The sequence below is a fragment of the Triticum urartu genome, chromosome 5A (genome assembly GCF_056163025.1).
Source record: "Triticum urartu cultivar PI428250 chromosome 5A, HENAU_Tu73, whole genome shotgun sequence".
Classification (NCBI taxonomy): domain Eukaryota; kingdom Viridiplantae; phylum Streptophyta; class Magnoliopsida; order Poales; family Poaceae; genus Triticum; species Triticum urartu.
This window is the reverse complement of record NC_141877.1, coordinates 662329231-662346778: the sequence shown is the minus strand read 5'-3', so window position 1 is coordinate 662346778 and position 17548 is coordinate 662329231. Positions and strand designations below refer to the sequence as shown.

General features: G+C 50.7%; 2 protein-coding genes across 2 annotated transcripts; one reads left to right on the top strand and one right to left on the bottom strand.

Annotated features, from left to right (window-relative positions):
• Positions 1 to 7803: 7803 nt before the first annotated feature.
• LOC125511543 (RHOMBOID-like protein 2) lies at positions 7804 to 10596 on the top strand. Its single transcript, XM_048676942.2, has 4 exons — positions 7804 to 8235; positions 8791 to 8954; positions 9049 to 9466; positions 10231 to 10596. Exons 1-4 carry the CDS (start codon positions 7931 to 7933, stop codon positions 10340 to 10342), a joined length of 999 nt encoding a protein of 332 aa, XP_048532899.1. The 5' UTR covers positions 7804 to 7930; the 3' UTR covers positions 10343 to 10596.
• A 403-nt stretch (positions 10597 to 10999) lies between these two features.
• Positions 11000 to 16983, bottom strand: LOC125511542 (COP9 signalosome complex subunit 1). The gene is made up of 6 exons (XM_048676941.2): positions 16468 to 16983; positions 13403 to 13723; positions 12632 to 12748; positions 12452 to 12537; positions 11515 to 11749; positions 11000 to 11419 (listed from the first exon to the last, which is right to left on the bottom strand). Exons 1-6 carry the CDS (start codon positions 16855 to 16857, stop codon positions 11228 to 11230), a joined length of 1341 nt encoding a protein of 446 aa, XP_048532898.1. The 5' UTR covers positions 16858 to 16983; the 3' UTR covers positions 11000 to 11227.
• Between the last annotated feature and the right edge of the window lie 565 nt (positions 16984 to 17548).

The window sequence follows — 17548 nt, the reverse complement described above, 5'->3', positions numbered from 1 at the left end:
ATACGGCCCCAACTCTATGGCCCACTTTGCAATCCGGCCAGTTGCTTCCCGGTTCTGGATGATATCTCCCAAAGGAGCAGAACTGACCACCGTAATTGGGTGCCCTTGGAAATATTGTTTAAGCTTCTGGCTTGCCATAAAAACTCCATACACCAGCTTCTGCCAATGCGGATACCTTTGCTTGGACTTGATTAGCACCTCGCTGATATAATAGACCGGTCGTTGAACCGGATGCTCCTTGCCTGCCTCCTCTTGCTCCACCACAATAGCCACGCTGACCGCCCGAGCATTAGCAGCAACATATAGCAGTAACGGCTCCTTGTCAATGGGAGCAGCGAGCACAGGTGGATTGTCCAACTGACGCTTTAAGTCCTCAAATGCTTCATTAGCGGCGGAGCTCCAAACAAACTGATCCATTTTTTTCAACATCTGATACAAAGAGATTGCCTTCTCACCAAGACGACTGATAAACCGGCTTAACGCGGCAATCCGGCCTGCCAGGCGTTGAACATCGTTGATACACTTCGGTTTAGCCAGGGAGGTGATAGCCGTGATCTTCTCCGGATTAGCCTCAATTCCCCTGTTGGACACCAGAAAACCCAATAGCTTGCCCGCCGGTACACCAAAGACACACTTGTCCGGATTAAGCATCATCTTGTATGTTCTCAGGTTATCAAAGGTTTCCTTCAAATCATCAATCAGAGTCTCCTTCTCCCTGGACTTAACCACGATATCATCCACGTAAGCATGTACATTACGGCCAATCTGCTTGTGAAGACAATTTTGTACACACCATTGGTAAGTTGCCTGGGCACTCTTGAGCCCGAAGGGCATAGACACATAGCAGAAGGCTCCAAAGGGAGTTATAAATGCTGTCTTCTCCTGGTCCTTAACTGCCATTTTGATCTGATGATAGCCAGAATACGCATCCAAAAAACTTAAACGCTCACAACCTGCCGTAGCATCAATAATTTGATCAATACGGGGGAGGGCAAAAGGATCTGCTGGATAAGCCTTATTAAGATCTGTGTAATCCACAGACATGCTCCAGGTGCCGTTTTTCTTGAGGACCAGCACCGGATTGGCAAGCCACTCAGGGTGAAAAACTTCAACAATAAAGCCAGCTGCTAAGAGCCTGGCTACCTCTTCTCCAATCGCCTTGCGTCTTTCTTCGTTAAACCGGCGGAGGAACTGTTTCACCGGTTTATATTTAGGATCCACATTAAGTGTGTGCTCAGCGAGTTGCCTTGGTACACCTGGCATGTCAGAGGGCTTCCATGCAAAAATGTCCCGATTCTCACAGATGAACTCGATGAACGCGCTTTCCTATTTCGGATCCAAGTTGGCACTGATGCTGAACTGCTTGGACGAATCGCCAGGTACAAAGTCAACAAGCTTAGTTTCTACTGCCGATTTGAACTTCAGGGCTGGATCATGCTCCGTAGTTGGCTTCTTCAACGGAGTCATGTCCGCCGGATCAACATTGTCTTTATAGTACTTCAACTCCTCGGTGGCACAAACCGACTCTGCATAAGCCGCATCTCCTTCCTCGCATTCCAAAGTGATTTTGCGGCTTTCGTGAACCGTTATTGTCCCCCTGTGACCCGGCATCTTGAGCTGCAAATACACATAACAGGGCCGTGCCATAAACTTGGCGTAAGCCGGTCGCCCAAACAGGGCGTGATATGGACTCTGGATTTTCACCACTTCAAACATCAATGTCTCCGACCTGGAATCATGGTCATCCCCAAAGGCTACTTCCAGAGCTATCTTACCAACGGGATACGCTGATCTGCCTGTCACTACGCTATGGAACACTGTATTAGACGGTTTGAGATTTTTATCTGTTAGTCCCATACGACGGAAGGTCTCATAATACAGGATGTTAATGCTGCTCCCTCCATTCATGAGCACCTTGGTGAACTTATAACCTCCCACCTGAGGCGCCACCACTAGAGCCAACTGACCCGGATTATCGACCTGGGGAGGGTGATCCTCTCTGCTCCATATGATTGGTTGTTCCGACCAACGTAGATAACGGGGTATGGCCGGTTCAACAGAGTTGACCGCCCGCCTCTGAACCTTCCGGTCTCGCTTGTCCAAGCTAGTGGTGAAGACATGGTACTGCCCACTACTCAACTGCTTTGGGTTGCTCTGGTAACCTGACTGTTGCTGCTGTTGTTTGTAACCACCCTGGTTGTTCTGGCCATTTTGACCATTATGTCCGCCCGGATTACCATTGAATCCTGAACCGGAACTTCCTCCACCGTAACCCGGCCCGGATCCTGAGCCACCGCCAGATTTGTGATCATACCGGAAATTATTAGAATTCTTGAACTCCTGCATAATAAAGCAATCCTTCCAAAGGTGGTTTGCTGGCGCCTCCTTCGTCCCATGTCTTGGACAGGGCTGGCTTAGCAGATAGTTTAGGCGGTTTGGGTTAGGGTTGGGTGCTCCATTACGATTTTTCGGTCTACCCTTGCATCGCTGGCCATTTTCCTATGCGTTGGTATTAGCCACAAAGTCCATGTTACCATCCGCTTTACGCTTGCCTCCACCACCATTGCCTGCCCAGTGATGCTGCTGACCTTTGGAGCTGCTGTTCTTCTTCCCTTTCCCTGTCTTGTCATCATCAGATTCGGGATCCTTGGTACTATCAGAATCAGCATATTTCACCAAAGCGGCCATGAGGGTCCCCATGTCGGTGCAATGACGCTTCATCCGTCCCAACTTCAGCTTCAGGGGCCCAAACCGGCAGTTGCCTTCTAGGGTTAATACTGCGGTGTCAGCGTTGATGCGGTCTGAGGAGTGCAACACTTGTGAAACCCGGCGCACCCAATGAGTCATTGATTCTCCTTCCTCCTGGACGCATGCAGCTAAGTCCACTATCGACATAGGCTGTTTACAGGTATCCTTGAAATTGCTGATAAACCGGGCTCGTAATTGGGCCCATGAACTGATAGAATTAGCCGGCAAGCTTTTTAACCAAGTACGAGCCGTTCCTTCAAGCATCATGGTGAAGTATTTCGCACACGCCGCGTTATCCATATCAAGCATCTCCATGGCCATCTCATAGCTCTCCACCCATGTCTCTGGAGGTTGATCCCCCGTGTAATTTGGTACCTTGTGCGGGCCTTTGAAATCCTTGGGCAGGCGCACGTTGCGTAAAGCGGGGATAAGGCAAGGCACCCCCAAAGAACTAGAAGTAACACCAGGTTCAGTCAAGGTGGTTGGACGAACCAGCGTGAGCTGCCGAGCCTGATGATGTGTGGCTAACTCGGCCTCCCTGCGCGTGCGGGCCCGGTCCACCACTCCCTGAGCGTTATCAGCACCACCCGCCGGGTTGTTGTCACGGGGTGCCCCACGTCGTTCATTACTCGACACTGCTGGTTCATCCATATGTCTGCTATAGCTCCGGCTTGGACGGGGGGTCGAGTGGATCCGGTCGCGGCTGTATGAGTACGATTTCTGTTGGGCCAAAGCTGTCCTCAAAAGTTCCTTGACCCGTCGCGTCTCTACTGCCTGCGGCGAGTCACCTTCAATTGGAATGGCCTCCAGACGTGCAGCAGCGGCAACAAGATTGTCCATTGGGTTGGAGTAGTGACCCGGAGGTGTTAAAGCAGCCTGAGGTATAACGGTGTTTTGACGAGGCGGGTCCATCTGACGAGGCTGAACCGGTGCACCGGTCCCAGGGGCTTCTGCCCGGTTTCCCTCCAGCGGATTGCCGGCTCTTGGTCCTGGAGTGTTGAAAAGGTCTCTGGCCTCGAAAACCGGAGGTAAGCGGGATCGGTGCTTCCTCCTCATGACTTCATGCAACGCGCTCTGGTCCAACATAAGCCTATAGGCCTGTGCGTCTAAAGCGGCCCGCTCTGCGGCCATCCTGGTGTCCTCAGCCGCCAGATCCGCCTTGGCCTGGGTGATCTGTTCCTTTACCTTTGCAATCTCCGCGTTGTGAACGTCCTGATCCGGCGGATTAACTTCCGCCATAAGCACAGCCAACGCATCAAATAGTTCTGATAGAACCTGAGCCGGCGAGCGCACAGGGCCTCCTGCCCCAGCAGCCATCGCCGCTGCTGACCCGGAGATCGTTGCCGCACCTGTCGAAGAATGAAGCGCTGCTTGTGTTCCGGCCATGAATATTCCAACCCGGTTGGGCAGATCAGAGGGGTCCGGAATACTGTCGCCATCGGAACAGCTCCCAATCCGGCCATCTTGTAGCTGATAAAGAGATTCGGTTTCTCCGGTCGAAGATTCGTCACCGGAACAAACGACGGTCACGCCGCGAAATTCCGATCCGTCCTCATAACTTCCTCCATGGATGACTCCCACGAAGGCACGCTTCATGGCCAGTTTAACCCAGGAGGATCGCGCATGCTGAGCCGTCTCGACGAGGTCGGTGCAGATGTCCGGCTCAGGTCCCGGTTCACCGATCTTGCCAATGAAAACGTGAATGCTACCAAAGGGGACCCGGTACCCATACTCAATTGAGCCGGCCTCGGGGCCCCAGCCTGCGTCGTCGATGTAGAGCTTGCCGCGATGACTCTTAGTCATCCGGCCTACAGCGTAGCCCTCGAGTCCTTCAAAGAGGCCCTCCAAGAACCGGAAACCATCGTGCGATTGCCCCACGGTGGGCGCCAACTGTCGTGGTTTTGTCACGACAGATGTCCTAGAGAAAGGACTTAGTCGTGGAGCCATCGCGACTGGTTAGCTTGAAGGGGTTAAAGCAGACACAGGGACGCAAGAGAGTTTATACTAGTTCGGCCCCTTCAATGAAGGTAAAAGCCTACGTCTAGTTGTGATGGAATTGATGGGGTTTCGATGACTAGGGAGCAAACAAGCTTCGCCTATGTCTCGAGTTGTTGTCTGTTGTCCTTGAACTGCCGCCGGGTCGTCCCCTTATATACACGGGTGACACCCGTCGGTTCACAGAGTCCCAACACCGGTCGATATTCGTATCCGGGTTGGTCTCTCCTTATTCCTAACTTACAATACAAGTTTATATACAAATTCTGGTTTACAGCTACAAGTCTTGAACCGGCTACGGGCCTTAGGCCCTCATCTGCCTTATTGGGCTTTATCACTTCTGGAACTACTGATGAAGTTGACCCGGCCCAGATAGGCCGGTTTACGCCCAGCAGTAATATCCCCAACAGTTATGATGATGTCTCTCCCCTCCGGACTAAGTCCTCCAGTTTATATAGACACCGGGAGGATCTAGGGTTACACAAGGTCAGTTACAAAGAAAGGGATCTACATATTTAGTCACCAAGCTTGTATTCCACGTCAAGGAGGGTCTCATACGGACACGGGTGCAGTCTCCGGTCTTCGTATCTTCACAACCCATCAGTCCGGCCCATGGCTAACAGGCCGGACGCACGAGGACCCCTTAGTCCAGGACTCCCACACCTGGCCACCGCTGGGTCCTCGTGCCCGCGTAGGGGCCGGCGTGCACGAGGAGCCCGAGTCAGAGGCACATACAGCCCGACGCGAGCGGCATTGGGCAAGGAAGAGGGGGAGGCGATGTCCGCGCACGAGTCCGTCGGTTGATCCCGATGCCGCGCTCCTCGCGTCGGTCCTCCGTCGCTCTCTCATGACGGCAGAGAAGGATGCGCAACGCCTCCACCACAAGATTTCCAAGGCGCTCTGACTCGCCATCGAGTTGTCGGAGCGCGGGGCAAACAAGGAGGTTGCGGCGATGGCGAAGGCGGCCCGCCATGCGAAGGAGCGATACCGCCTGCTCTACAGGCTGTCAGGCATGAGGTGCAGCTCCGACTCCGACCTGATGGACAGCTCCACCTCCAGCTCTGATGATGACGCACCTCCGCACGCCGATGCCTACACAAAGGACGGGCACAGCCGCGCCGACGGCTGGAAGGGGAAGGGTCCAGCGAGGAAATGGTGATTTCCTTAGAGCATCTCCAACAGCCGCGCCAAAAGACATGCGCGCGCGGTAAGCTGGCATTTTAGTGCGCGCGGGATGTTTTCACGCGCTCCAACGGAGGCGGGAAATTGGCGCGCGCGGGAAACGATTGCGCGCGCGAGAAAAGGCGACAGCTCGCGCGCTAGATTTGGCGCATCGCGTCCGGCGCGTCTATAAAATTGCAGCGCCCTCTGCCACTCTCTCATCGCTCCCTCTACCGCTTTCTCTCCCCGCCGCCGACACGACACCACTGCGCCACCATGCCGCCTCACCGCTGGGGAGCTTTGGGCTACCGCGGCGTCCGCGTGCGTCCATCCGGCACCTACTCCGCCGAGATTCGGTCAGGCGGCGGCGTGCGCCTCGGCCTCGGAACCTTCGACACCGCCCAGGATGGCGCCCGCGCGTATGACACTGCGGCGTGGCACCTCCGGCGGTCCCGTTGGGACATGAACTTCACTGACGTGGCGACGCGGGAGCGGAGCGGGCACATGAGTTGGCGCCTCCCCCGCGGTTTATCACCGACGAGGATCGTTGCGAGTACCGGAGGCGGGAGCGCCGTCTCAGCCTGGCCGAGATGGACGAGGAAGCCATGGCGCTGTGGCGCCAACGCTTCCCGCAAGACATCATCAACGAGGAACAGTTCTTCGCCAAGAGGAGGGCGGAGAGGGAGGAGAGGAGGGAGGAGCGAGCCACCTATCGCGAGGACAAGCGAACGCGGAAGGTGGTCGCTAAATTCAATATCAAGCTAAGAGATGCGTCGTCCTGGGACTCCAGCGACGAGCGGTTCCTTGACGCCTACGCTCAGACGTCAGAGGAGGACATCATCGAGGCAGAGTCCGAGTCGAAGAATGACGAGTAGTAGTAGTTTTTCATTTTATTTATCTATCTATCTATCGTAGGAGAAGACTATGAACTATCTACGCACTATTTTGTATCGTAGAAGCAAGCTATGTGACGAACTATCTCCATATTTGTACTATTGGAACCAAATATGTATCGAATCGTAGTTCACATAGTAGGCGCCAAGGAAAAAAAGATTAAATATAACGCACCTGCTCGAGCGGCTCGAACACGCTTTATTTTGAGGCGGCCGTTGGAGCCAGCGCACCACCGCACGCAAAAGCTGGCTCACCCGGCGCTGTATTTTGATTTTTAGCGTGCCGCGCATTGCGCGGCTGTTGAAGATACTCTTAGTCCTTCCCCATTCCGTTTATATTTTAACTGTGTGTTAAATTGTTTGTAGTATGAATTTGGCGTTGAACTACTCTGACATACTATGCTCCTTTTGTCCAGCGATGCAACGTTGATCCGATAAACTATGCTCCTTTTGTCCGGCAATACAATGTTGATCAGATGAATTGGGATATGAACGTGTTTTACATAGCGTTGCGTGGGTTGTATGGTTTTGAGGAACGCGTGTGTGAAAACTAACAAATGAGATGTGTCCGGTCACTGCCTGCGGACGCGTCGGCGTTTGAGGGCCTGGTGCTTGGGGAAATGCAGAACACTGCAGTTCGAACAAGTCAGCAATGCCCATTGAACACGATTAGCACGAGCACCGACTGTCTGTGCCGCTTCAAAGAGAAAAATACTACTGTAGACGCGTAGCACCGACTGTAGGTAGCAGCACGTACCGTTTCGGCCCAGGGAGTCAAAGGGGGCGAGGACCAATGGCAGTGGAACCGCGTCGCCTGCAGCCGTCCGTCCGTCCGCCCGCACATTACACACGACACGAGAGATAGATGTATACACCGATGCCACATGCACATGGGCCCGGACCCTTCCAGCCAGCCAACAGCCAACCGCGCGGTGCCTTCCGTGCGACCTCCACTCCACCCGTCGCCCCGCTCCTCCTCCTCCCCTGTATTTATTCCCACTCCTCTCCCCGTCCTCCTCACACTCCACCGCCACCACCTCTAAATCCCAGCCTCCGCCTCCGCCTCCACACGAGAAGAGAGACTCAGTAGCAACCCACGCCAAGAGCAGGCAGCTCCGTCCTAGCACCAACCAATGGCGACGTCGCGGGCGGACGTGGAGAAGGGCGGGTCGTCGCCGAGGAAGGCGAAGCAGGAGCCGGGCAAGGTGCCGTCGCCGCTGTACCCGCAGCACGAGGGGGAGCGGGAGTGGACGCCCTGGCTGGTGCCCTCCATCCTGGTCGCCAACATCACCGTCTTCACCATCGCCATGTACTACAACAACTGCCCCGCCCACAACGCCAAGCCGGGGCGCGACGGCCAGTGCGTCGCCCGCTTCCTCCACCGCTTCTCCTTCCAGCCCCTCCGCCAGAACCCGCTGCTCGGCCCATCCTCCGCAACGTAAGCACCTCCCTCTTCTCAATCTTTTCTTTAATTCTCTTTGTCTGTTAATCAGCTTCTGTTCATGGAAATGTTACTGCTACTAGTTGCTGCCTTTGCTTACCTGCAAAGCTAGGTAGTTGCAATAGGAGGCAAGAATCATGTAGTATAGCTGTCTGCAGATCGACTGTGCACACACGATTTCTGTTGCGAGAAACAAGTAGTAGAAAATAAGTGCTATTCATCAATTCTGTTTCTTCGCAACATTATTAGTCTGAAATCTGAATGAATTAATCAACAACCGAAGAACTTGCCAAGATGAGATCCGGCACCCAAATAATTCGTAGGGCAGAGGCGCCAGAGATGACCCAAAAAAGAAACACGGGTAGTGGTAGGACACCAACCACACGCCAAGTGCAGATGAGCTGGGCCTGCCTGTATTGCGGCGGTATGCCAGTACAGCCCCTGTCCATATACGGCAGCATGGGGTACATGCATCCATCCTGATGATGAGCTGGGGCCCGGCCGATGGATCCTGACCGTTACACTCCTGTGCTGGATGTGCATGCATTGCAGGCTCGTTAAGATGGGCGCGCTGGTGTGGGACAAGGTGGTGCACGGGCACCAGGGGTGGCGCCTCTTCTCCTGCATGTGGATGCACGCCGGCGTCCTCCACCTCGTCGCCAACATGCTCAGCCTCCTCTTCATCGGCCTCCGCCTCGAGCAGCAGTTCGGATACGGTATGCATATATGATTACAATTTGCAGGCCACAGATTTCAAACACTCACCTAAGAACACCATTGACATCAAGGTCTTCTTTTGGTTGGCTGCAGTGCGGATCGGCGGCATCTACCTCATCTCCGGCGTGGGCGGGAGCGTGCTGTCGTCGCTCTTCATCCGGAGCGCCATCTCGGTGGGGGCCTCCGGGGCGCTCTTCGGGCTGCTGGGGGCGATGCTGGCGGAGCTGCTGTCCAACTGGACCATCTACACCAACAAGGTGGCGGCGGTGACCACGCTGCTCTTCGTCATCGCCGTCAACCTGGTGCTGGGCATCCTGCCGCACGTCAACAACTTCGCGCACATCGGGGGGTTCCTCACCGGGTTCCTCATCGGCTTCGTGCTGCTCATGCGCCCCCACTTCGGGTGGATGGAGCGCTACCGCCTCCCCGCCGGCAGCCCCTGCACCGCCAGGAAGTACCTCCCCTACCAGTGGGCGCTCATGGCCGTCGCCCTCGCCCTCGCCGTCGCAGGGTAAGCATCATACTAGATATTACAGTTATTGTGCATTTAAAGTGTCATTAAGCAGCAGCATTACTTCGCCTACGTACAACACGTTTAGCCGTTGGAAACATATGAATATCCTTGTACTAGTACGTGGACATTTGTTGCCACCTGCAGAAGAGACTGTAGTTAACACTTATGGACACCTAAACTGGAGTAGTTAGTGGGGAAAGAAAAAGTTAAAAGTGGAGAAGCGAAATGTGGGTTAGGTACATGGGCACTGCACATGCGTGCATCCCGTTAGTAGATTAGATTTGATGCGCCAACGAGCCTGCGCACCCAGGTTCCTTCCTCCTCCCATTAAGGCACTCATGTGAACCGACAGGCAAACACAGAGCACCATGGCTCTTTTTATTATCTAATATATATACAATTGTTAAATTAACCATATCATCATCATCATCATCATCATAGTCATAGTGATCCGTAGCTGGCCTTGTTATTCTTCTTCCTCCACCATGTAAAACAAAGTTTTCTTGGTCGCCTTTCCCTCCTCCAGCCTAACGTGCGACACCTTGACAGCCACGCCCAACCTGCACACACACACACACACACACACACACACATATTACCATGTCGTAGTATAACATATTTTTATGTCTGAAGTCTCAACAACTAGACGCGTTTCTGTCGGTGAATTAAAATAAGGTGGCGAGATGGCCGGGCGAAGAAGAAAGGAGGCCATTCTTTCCGTGCTCGCTCTGACTGACTGTTGGAAACCTTTTTCGCTGCAGATTCGCGATCGGGCTGGCCATGGTGTTCCGCGGCGCCAACGCCAACAGCAGCTGCGGCTGGTGCCACTACCTCAGCTGCGTCCCCACCGCGAGCTGGTCATGCGCCAACTGAGCACACACCACCAACACACACATGAGAATTCCAGCAGCGAGCGCTTTCCCCGTCGTCAGGAATTCTTCCAGCGGGTGCCCCCACAACATATTGTCCGGTCCATATTTGTAGATATAGATCAAGGGAGGGAAGAAAAAGGGGCTACTGCCTGATTGGTTAGACACACACACAGACAAGACTCGTTGGGGTCTTTATCTCTTGTCCATTTGATTTATTCTTTTGTAATGTATAATGAATGAAGATTGCTTTGAGAATCGTCTCTCTCATCTGTCCTGCCATGTGCGACGTTGCTTCCTTCCAGCTGGTGTTTACCCTTTTTGAGTCAGCGGCCAAGCAACGACGCAATAGACAGCTCCTGTGTGATCCCCACAACGCTGCCAGTTGAGCTGCGCTGTAGAGTTGAGGTGTGGTCTGGCCTGATTGGCACATGCGCAAGATTCCATTTGGCGATTAATAATAATCAAGTTCCAACAACAAGTCACACAGAGCAGCCAATTTTGCATAAGAAATGCAATCAACATGCAAACCACCGCATGCTACGCGGTTGACATTTCACCGACCGCCGCACCAAAAAAGAAAAAGAGACATTTCACCGACCGTGTAATCCGCGGGCGCACAGACTATGCCGGTTAAAAGAACTTTCTAAATCACATGGAATGGCATCAAACAGGTAGTATATCATATCTCCAGATGCATAACCTATTCATAAACCGTTTGTGCCAGCAACATTCACAGCCTAAGAGCCAACAGAAAGAAGAAAAACAAAGTTGATTGTTCAGCCATCAAGGCGGTTCACCGACAGAAACCTCTCAATGTGCCATTGCACCCTTTGTCCCAAAACAACTATTTCCAAGCGGAGGAGACCTTTTAGCATTAACTCAGAGCTCACAGGTTCATCTTCCTTTGTCCAGGCCAGTTCTTCTGGTTGAAATCGTGCTTGATGAGGTTGGCTCTCAGGAGCATGGCCTTGATATCTCTCTCAAACTCATTGCCAGTCTGGAGGGCCCGCTGGAAGGTTGCGTTTCTTTGGTCAGCATGCCTTGCATACAGGATCTTGTTGTGGGAGTCTATCCGAGCCTGCAGCATAAAAGGTAACCAAGAAGCAGGTCAGAATAATAATATGAGAATTATGATGGTATATGCAGCAAGATGAGAAATCTTCTCAAGGGTACCTGTATTTTGTTCTCGGTGATCAGTGCAGCCAGCTCTTTCTCCAGCATCGATACTGAGCTCTTGAAGGCACTAGCCATTGTGTTGAGATCCACAGATATGAACGGAAGCGTGTACTGTATGATAGCTTTGTGGCGGATATCATTGTACAGAGTCCCAAGATGCTCACGGAGATGGATATCCAGAAGGAGATTTGGCTTTAGCTTCTCAAGATGCTCCAAGCATGATCCATAGCGACTAGTTTGGACATTTTAATTGTTAGCATATTTATTTAACACAAATCGGTTGGAAAAAAACTACAACCTAATCTAGCAGTGACACAAACAAATGTTTATCCTCAAAAGGACTTGGAGCCCAACTTTGTAACCAAAAAATGGTGTACAGGCAATCAAGCTTTCATGGTATTTTAAATTGTAAACCCAAAAGGCACATTAATCGACACCATATTCTAGAAAATAAGGTCTAAAATTGAAGGAAACTGTCGATATGGCCCAATAACTAAAAGGGTAATGACTTTAGCCTCATTGCCAACAAACGGCTGTCTATATGGCCCAATAAGTAATGATGTGGCATATAAAAGGACGAGAGTTAGAAAACCAACTGATTCATTTCTCATTATAGCAGTTACTGTATTTGAGTTGACACTGTCAGAGTGACCAAAAATAAAGGGTTGTATACATCATTTTAATTATGCGAGCGCCAATACTTGTGAAATTGTTATGATTTATCAGTGCAAGTTCTACTGCTTGTAAAAGGGTTTCCATTACTGAAAAAAGAGCAATGCATATATTCTATTTTGAGCTCTGATGATATAGTAAAAACAACAGTTGCAAAATCTTCCACATATCCTATCAGAGCAGCAAGTGTAAAAACAACCAACACACTGAAAAGGTGGGCAAGAACAATAAAATACTAAAGGCTGTTCCAGTAGGAGCATACCTTGCATAGAAATCATTGACCAGCTCCCTTACTTCAGGCACTAGCTCAAGAAAGTTACGGAAGTTTATGTTGTCAATAACTTTGCTCTGGCAAGATAAACAAACAATCATGTTTCAGTGTAACCGTAACCAACCAACCATACAAAAGGCACACAAAAAAGAAGAAGAACAAGAGGTAAACCTTCAGTTCTGAACGATCGAAAGAAGCAAGAGCACAAAGGGCACCATAGACAGCCACATCTTGCGGAGCTATGACTTCAGAATAGTTGCTTCCTAGTTCAGGTCCTGTCTCGAGAAACTTCATGGAAAGGGGGAATTTCAGCAAGAATACTTTATACCAGGCAAAAACACAAGACATTGCCTAATTTACTTCAATTTTTGGACAAGCCACTATCTATAAATTGGAGGTGGAGCTGGATGTGGATCCCAATGTGCGTAAACTACTAGCTGGAGGAAACAATGGGAGGCACTTTAAACGAAGTTACGCTGATCATTTATAACAAAGAGAGTAAACAAAATTCAGTTTAAAGTGCAGTACCATATTGATATCTGTCAGGAAAAGTTTGTGAGTGCTGTCTAATCCACACATGACAATTGATAGTTGTAAATTTAGTTACAATGATACACTATTAGTAATTTCACAGAATAGTAAACGAACAAACAAATCACTTGGATCTGTTCAAGGCTTTTCACTGATATCTTGAAACAAGTGGGGGTTTATCAAGAATATACTACTGGCCCTTGAAAGAGGTACCGCATGAACAGAACTAGCAAGATAGGACTACCAAACATGAAGTTTCAATTTAAGTTGAATTAAAATTCTTGCATACAGAAGACTGATTTACAGGAAGCAATAATCATCTCTAGAACATCAGCTTAAAAGCTTACAGGTGCAAGGAAAGCTCAGCTCAAGGAAAAAAAAGAAACAGAACAGGGTTTCTGGAGGACAAACCTTACGGGCAGCAAGTTTGTATTTCTTCGTCTCCAAGTTGGCTAATCCTGCAGCTGCTCGCAACTTTGCAACAATGACAGCATCCAAGGTGTCTGGGGTTTGCTCTGCTTTGCTGACATAGTTGGTAACATGCGCAAACTGTCCCAACTCAATGCTGACCAGAATCACATGCATACACATCTGAACTATATGCTTGGAAGTGGTGCAATAGTCCCGTGTCCGGATATAGCTTTTGAAGGCTTCTGAAAGGTGGCCATGAGCATAGAAGAAGTCACCAATGTCGTTATAACCCATTCTGATGCTCTCTTTGATCAGGTTAGTCTGCATTTAAAGAAGCAACATAAATGCAGAGTCACTTGTTTGATACATATATCACGTCACCATTAAACTCGCCAAGGCCACAAATAAATACGAAAACACTAACGCCCACACGTGTGGCAACATTGCAACTCGCCCACACGCCTGGATCACCATCCAGTTAAGTTTCCACGAATCGACAAGGCCAGTGTGTGGGTGTTGGAGAGGTCGCCCACACGCCCCACATCACACGGTTGCCAGCTGCGCTGTGTAGGCGAACTAGTTTCTGCCCACACAGCCACCACCTAGTCCACGCACGTGTGGGCGAATTGCTTTTCGCCCACACGACAGTCGTACGTTGTTGGATGGCAACTAGGCAAACACACATGGCAACTATGATTCGTTTGCTAGACGGCAACTGCAGTTGCGTGTACGTGGCAATCAGATAAACATACATGGCAACTGTGATTAACCACACGTGGCAACTAGGTAAACACACATGGCAACTATTGTTTGACCATATGTGGCAAGTAGTTAATCACACACGACAACTATGATTTGATTATACGCGGCAACTACCATAAATTAGACATGACAACTATAGTTAGGCAAAACAGAGAGAGTTGCGATGCTTTTACAACCATATTTGCCATCCCGGATAACTACATCTGCCATCCCGGATGGCAACTAAATCGTCATCCCGCGGGTACCTAATGTAGCTGGGTCAGGACGTGTGGGCAATTATACTGTTCGCCCACACACAGCCCGTGTGGGCTGTCCCCTGCTCATGCCACACACGGTGTGTGGGCGAATGCCTATTATGCCACACGTGTGGTGGATATCGGTGTCCAACAAATATATTACACTTAGAATTCAAATGCAAGAGAATAAAGAATACAACAACAGATCTAACAAATACTTTCACACATGTTATAGATTTTCAACGTACATTATGCCTATATTCAACACTACCATCTCTTCCTAAACTGTTGTTACAGGCCCATGCATATAGATTGCATGATTCACAGAAAAAATAATCATAACTCTTTTAGGTTAGTTAGTTATGACTCACTATAACAGATGCAGTAATTGTGGACCCTAGACAGCATCTATCACATACCTAGAGCGCACATTGTGCTGGATGATAAACACTGCCCACACCCCATCCTTAAACCAGCAGACAATTGATAGGGATGCAAGCGGGGCAGGCTAGCAGACAATACCATAGTAGAAACGTAGTGTTAATTTTAGGCAAGATTTGAGCAAATTATGAGCTAATTTATGAGTTTTGCAGGATGAAACAGGATGCTGTGGTGGGGTAATGATGATTCCGCTTATCTAACTACCTTTTGCCAATTTTACTGCTTGTTTAACTAGCTTATCCCTACTCCCCTAGCTATTTTTCCGTAACAAAATATAAAATATGTCCAACACAACAAAATTCGGCAACTGTAAACTGGGACTGAAACTCAGGCTCAAAGGAAGCTCTGGCAGCAGAAACAACATCTTATATTGGAGAAGGCAAAGGAAATTTCAAGTGTGCTCACAATCCTATGTTCTAAACAATTTGAGCGTTCCTAGTAATGAATAAAAGTATATTAGGTAAATTTCACATTTGAATCACAGAACCACATTTCTATTATGGACCCTAGCAGCATATACAGAGGCAACAAAGTGCAGGAAGGCATGCCACAAAAACACAGAGGCGCGAGAAGGCAGAATACAGACAAGGTAGCATGCACTCCCTCCGTTCCTAAATACAAGTCTTTTTAGAAATTTCAATATGGACTACATACGGATGTATATAGACGTAGTTTAGAGTGTAGATTCACTCATTTTGCTCCGTATGTGGTCCATATTGGAATCTCTAAAAAGACTTATATTTAGGAACGGAGGGAGCAGTGAGAATTGGTGATTAGAAAGGGGTGTGTCCCTTCTATAAACTGCAAATAAATCAGATGATGGCTTGTACATGTGTGAGCCAAGTCTAGCACCAATCGAAGTCTGGGTTCATACGTAATAATGAACAGACTGATCACAATGGCAGAAAAGAATAATTGCTGAACATACTGGGAAACAGTTCACTTGGCTCAATATTGGCATGAAATATCTTGGTTTTACCTTGATTCTGCTAATATTAGGAACAATGGCTAAATCAGCTAATGGCTCTATTTACTTCCAGTGATTGTTTCCATGTAAAGAGTTTAATTGTGCACAATGAACTTTTCCTAAAACATCACGTAGTGGCAAAAGGATTGCATTCAGAGAAATCGTGCATGACTGTCATCCCAGATAACTAGATAACACCTATAGTTCAGCACCGCACCATGACCAAACAATCATCAACATCAGCGTAAGCAACGTGCAAGGTAACCACAATTTACTATCTTATCATCACAGCATAGAAAATCATGCTCATGCAAGGAACACTATGCTTGCACATAGTAAGGGAAGACACCATAGGCTAATAGTATAAATTAGATACTACTACTCGCACCATGCAAATCAGTCATCCACACTCCACAGAGTAGGCAGTACATCAAATTAATCCGTCAATGATAATCATAAACCAGACAGATCAGCCAGGAATACCAACACGGGAGGCGCAATTCATCGACAGATCAGCCAGGAATACCAACATGGGAGGCGCAATTCCTCGACAGATCAACGCAACCACCACATCCTAGGCAGAAACTAATGGGAACGATGCAGTAAATTCAGAGAAGCGGCCAGAACAGGGGGTCAGTGGAGGGGTAGGGTTTTCTCACCCTGTAGCCGTTGAGTTCGGTCTCGAGCTTCTCCTTGCGCTGCTCGGCGCGGCGGTTGACGGAGTCGACCCAGGCCTGGTCGTGGCGGTAGCGCGGGCCGAGCCGGCCGTTGATCTTGAGGACGGCGTCGAGGTAGAGCACGGTGTCCTCGCGCGCCCTGGCCTCGTCGTGCGCCATCCGCAGCGCCTCGAGCTGGATCGCCTCCACCCCGCACCGCTCCGCGATGAAGAGGAGCCGCGCCACGCGGGTCCGGCCCGAGTACTGCGCCGCGTACGCCTCCACGTCGAGCTGGTCGGCGGAGACCGGCGCCGCGGCGGCCTGCTCCCCGCCGCCCAGCCCGTTCGTCACCGCCGTGGCCGCGGCCGCCGAGACCTCGCAGTCCACGTCCATGCTGCCGGGGATCGGCGGTGGGGTTCGCCGCAAAACCCTAGAGAGAGAGGGGGGAGGCGGAAGCTTCGGGAGAGGAGAGATGCAGAGGAGGGGAAAAGACGGAGGGCCTGGGTTGGAAATAGCACGGGTGGTGCGGGCAGATATGTAAAGTTACGTTGGGCCGGGCATGGGTTTTGTTCTCAACTTGGGCTGGAATGAACGCCCCTTTCTGGGTCATGTGCTTTGGCCCAATGATTCGTATGGGCTAACAGGCCGAAATACCCTCTTTATATGTATGTTATGGTGGGCTGGTGGCGTGCTGTGTTCACGTTTTAGGTCCAAAGAAGATTCCGACGAGCGAGGAGGTCCAGCACTCGAGCGGCGGCGGCGGCGGCGGCGGAGATGAGGGCGGTGAGCGGCGAGGTGGTCTCGTCGAAGCCGGTGGGCTTACACAAGGCCGCCCGCGTGTTCAGCCGCTTCGCGGCCAGAGAGGCGTCGAGGCTGCCCGCCGGGGCGGGCGTGCTGGTCCTCTGCGCGGCCGAGGCCGCCGCCGAGCTCCACGCCTTCCGCTGCGCCCGCGTGGGCCCCGATGGCGAGGCGGAGGTGGATGCGGCACCAAGCGGAGAGGAGCGGCGCAAGAAGAGGAGGAAGACTGGGCGCGAAGGTGTGTCACTAGAGTAGGCTCTCTTTTTTGGGGGGTTTAAATCCATGT

What these genes read in the sequence shown, in the direction of transcription:
- LOC125511543 (XM_048676942.2), top strand. Translation starts at nt 7,931, where the DNA reads ATGGCGACGTCGCGGGCGGACGTGGAGAAGGGCGGGTCGTCGCCGAGG. An exon ending in CTCGGCCCATCCTCCGCAAC is followed by an intron (nt 8,236 to 8,790) that starts GTAAGCACCTCC and finishes CATGCATTGCAG; the next exon opens with GCTCGTTAAGATGGGCGCGC. An exon ending in CTCGCCCTCGCCGTCGCAGG is followed by an intron (nt 9,467 to 10,230) that starts GTAAGCATCATA and finishes TTTTCGCTGCAG; the next exon opens with ATTCGCGATCGGGCTGGCCA.
- LOC125511542 (XM_048676941.2), bottom strand. Translation starts at nt 16,857, where the DNA reads ATGGACGTGGACTGCGAGGTCTCGGCGGCCGCGGCCACGGCGGTGACG. An exon ending in ACAAACTTGCTGCCCGTAAG is followed by an intron (nt 12,749 to 13,402) that starts GTTTGTCCTCCA and finishes CTTTCCATGAAG; the next exon opens with TTTCTCGAGACAGGACCTGA. An exon ending in TCACCGAGAACAAAATACAG is followed by an intron (nt 11,420 to 11,514) that starts GTACCCTTGAGA and finishes TTTATGCTGCAG; the next exon opens with GCTCGGATAGACTCCCACAA.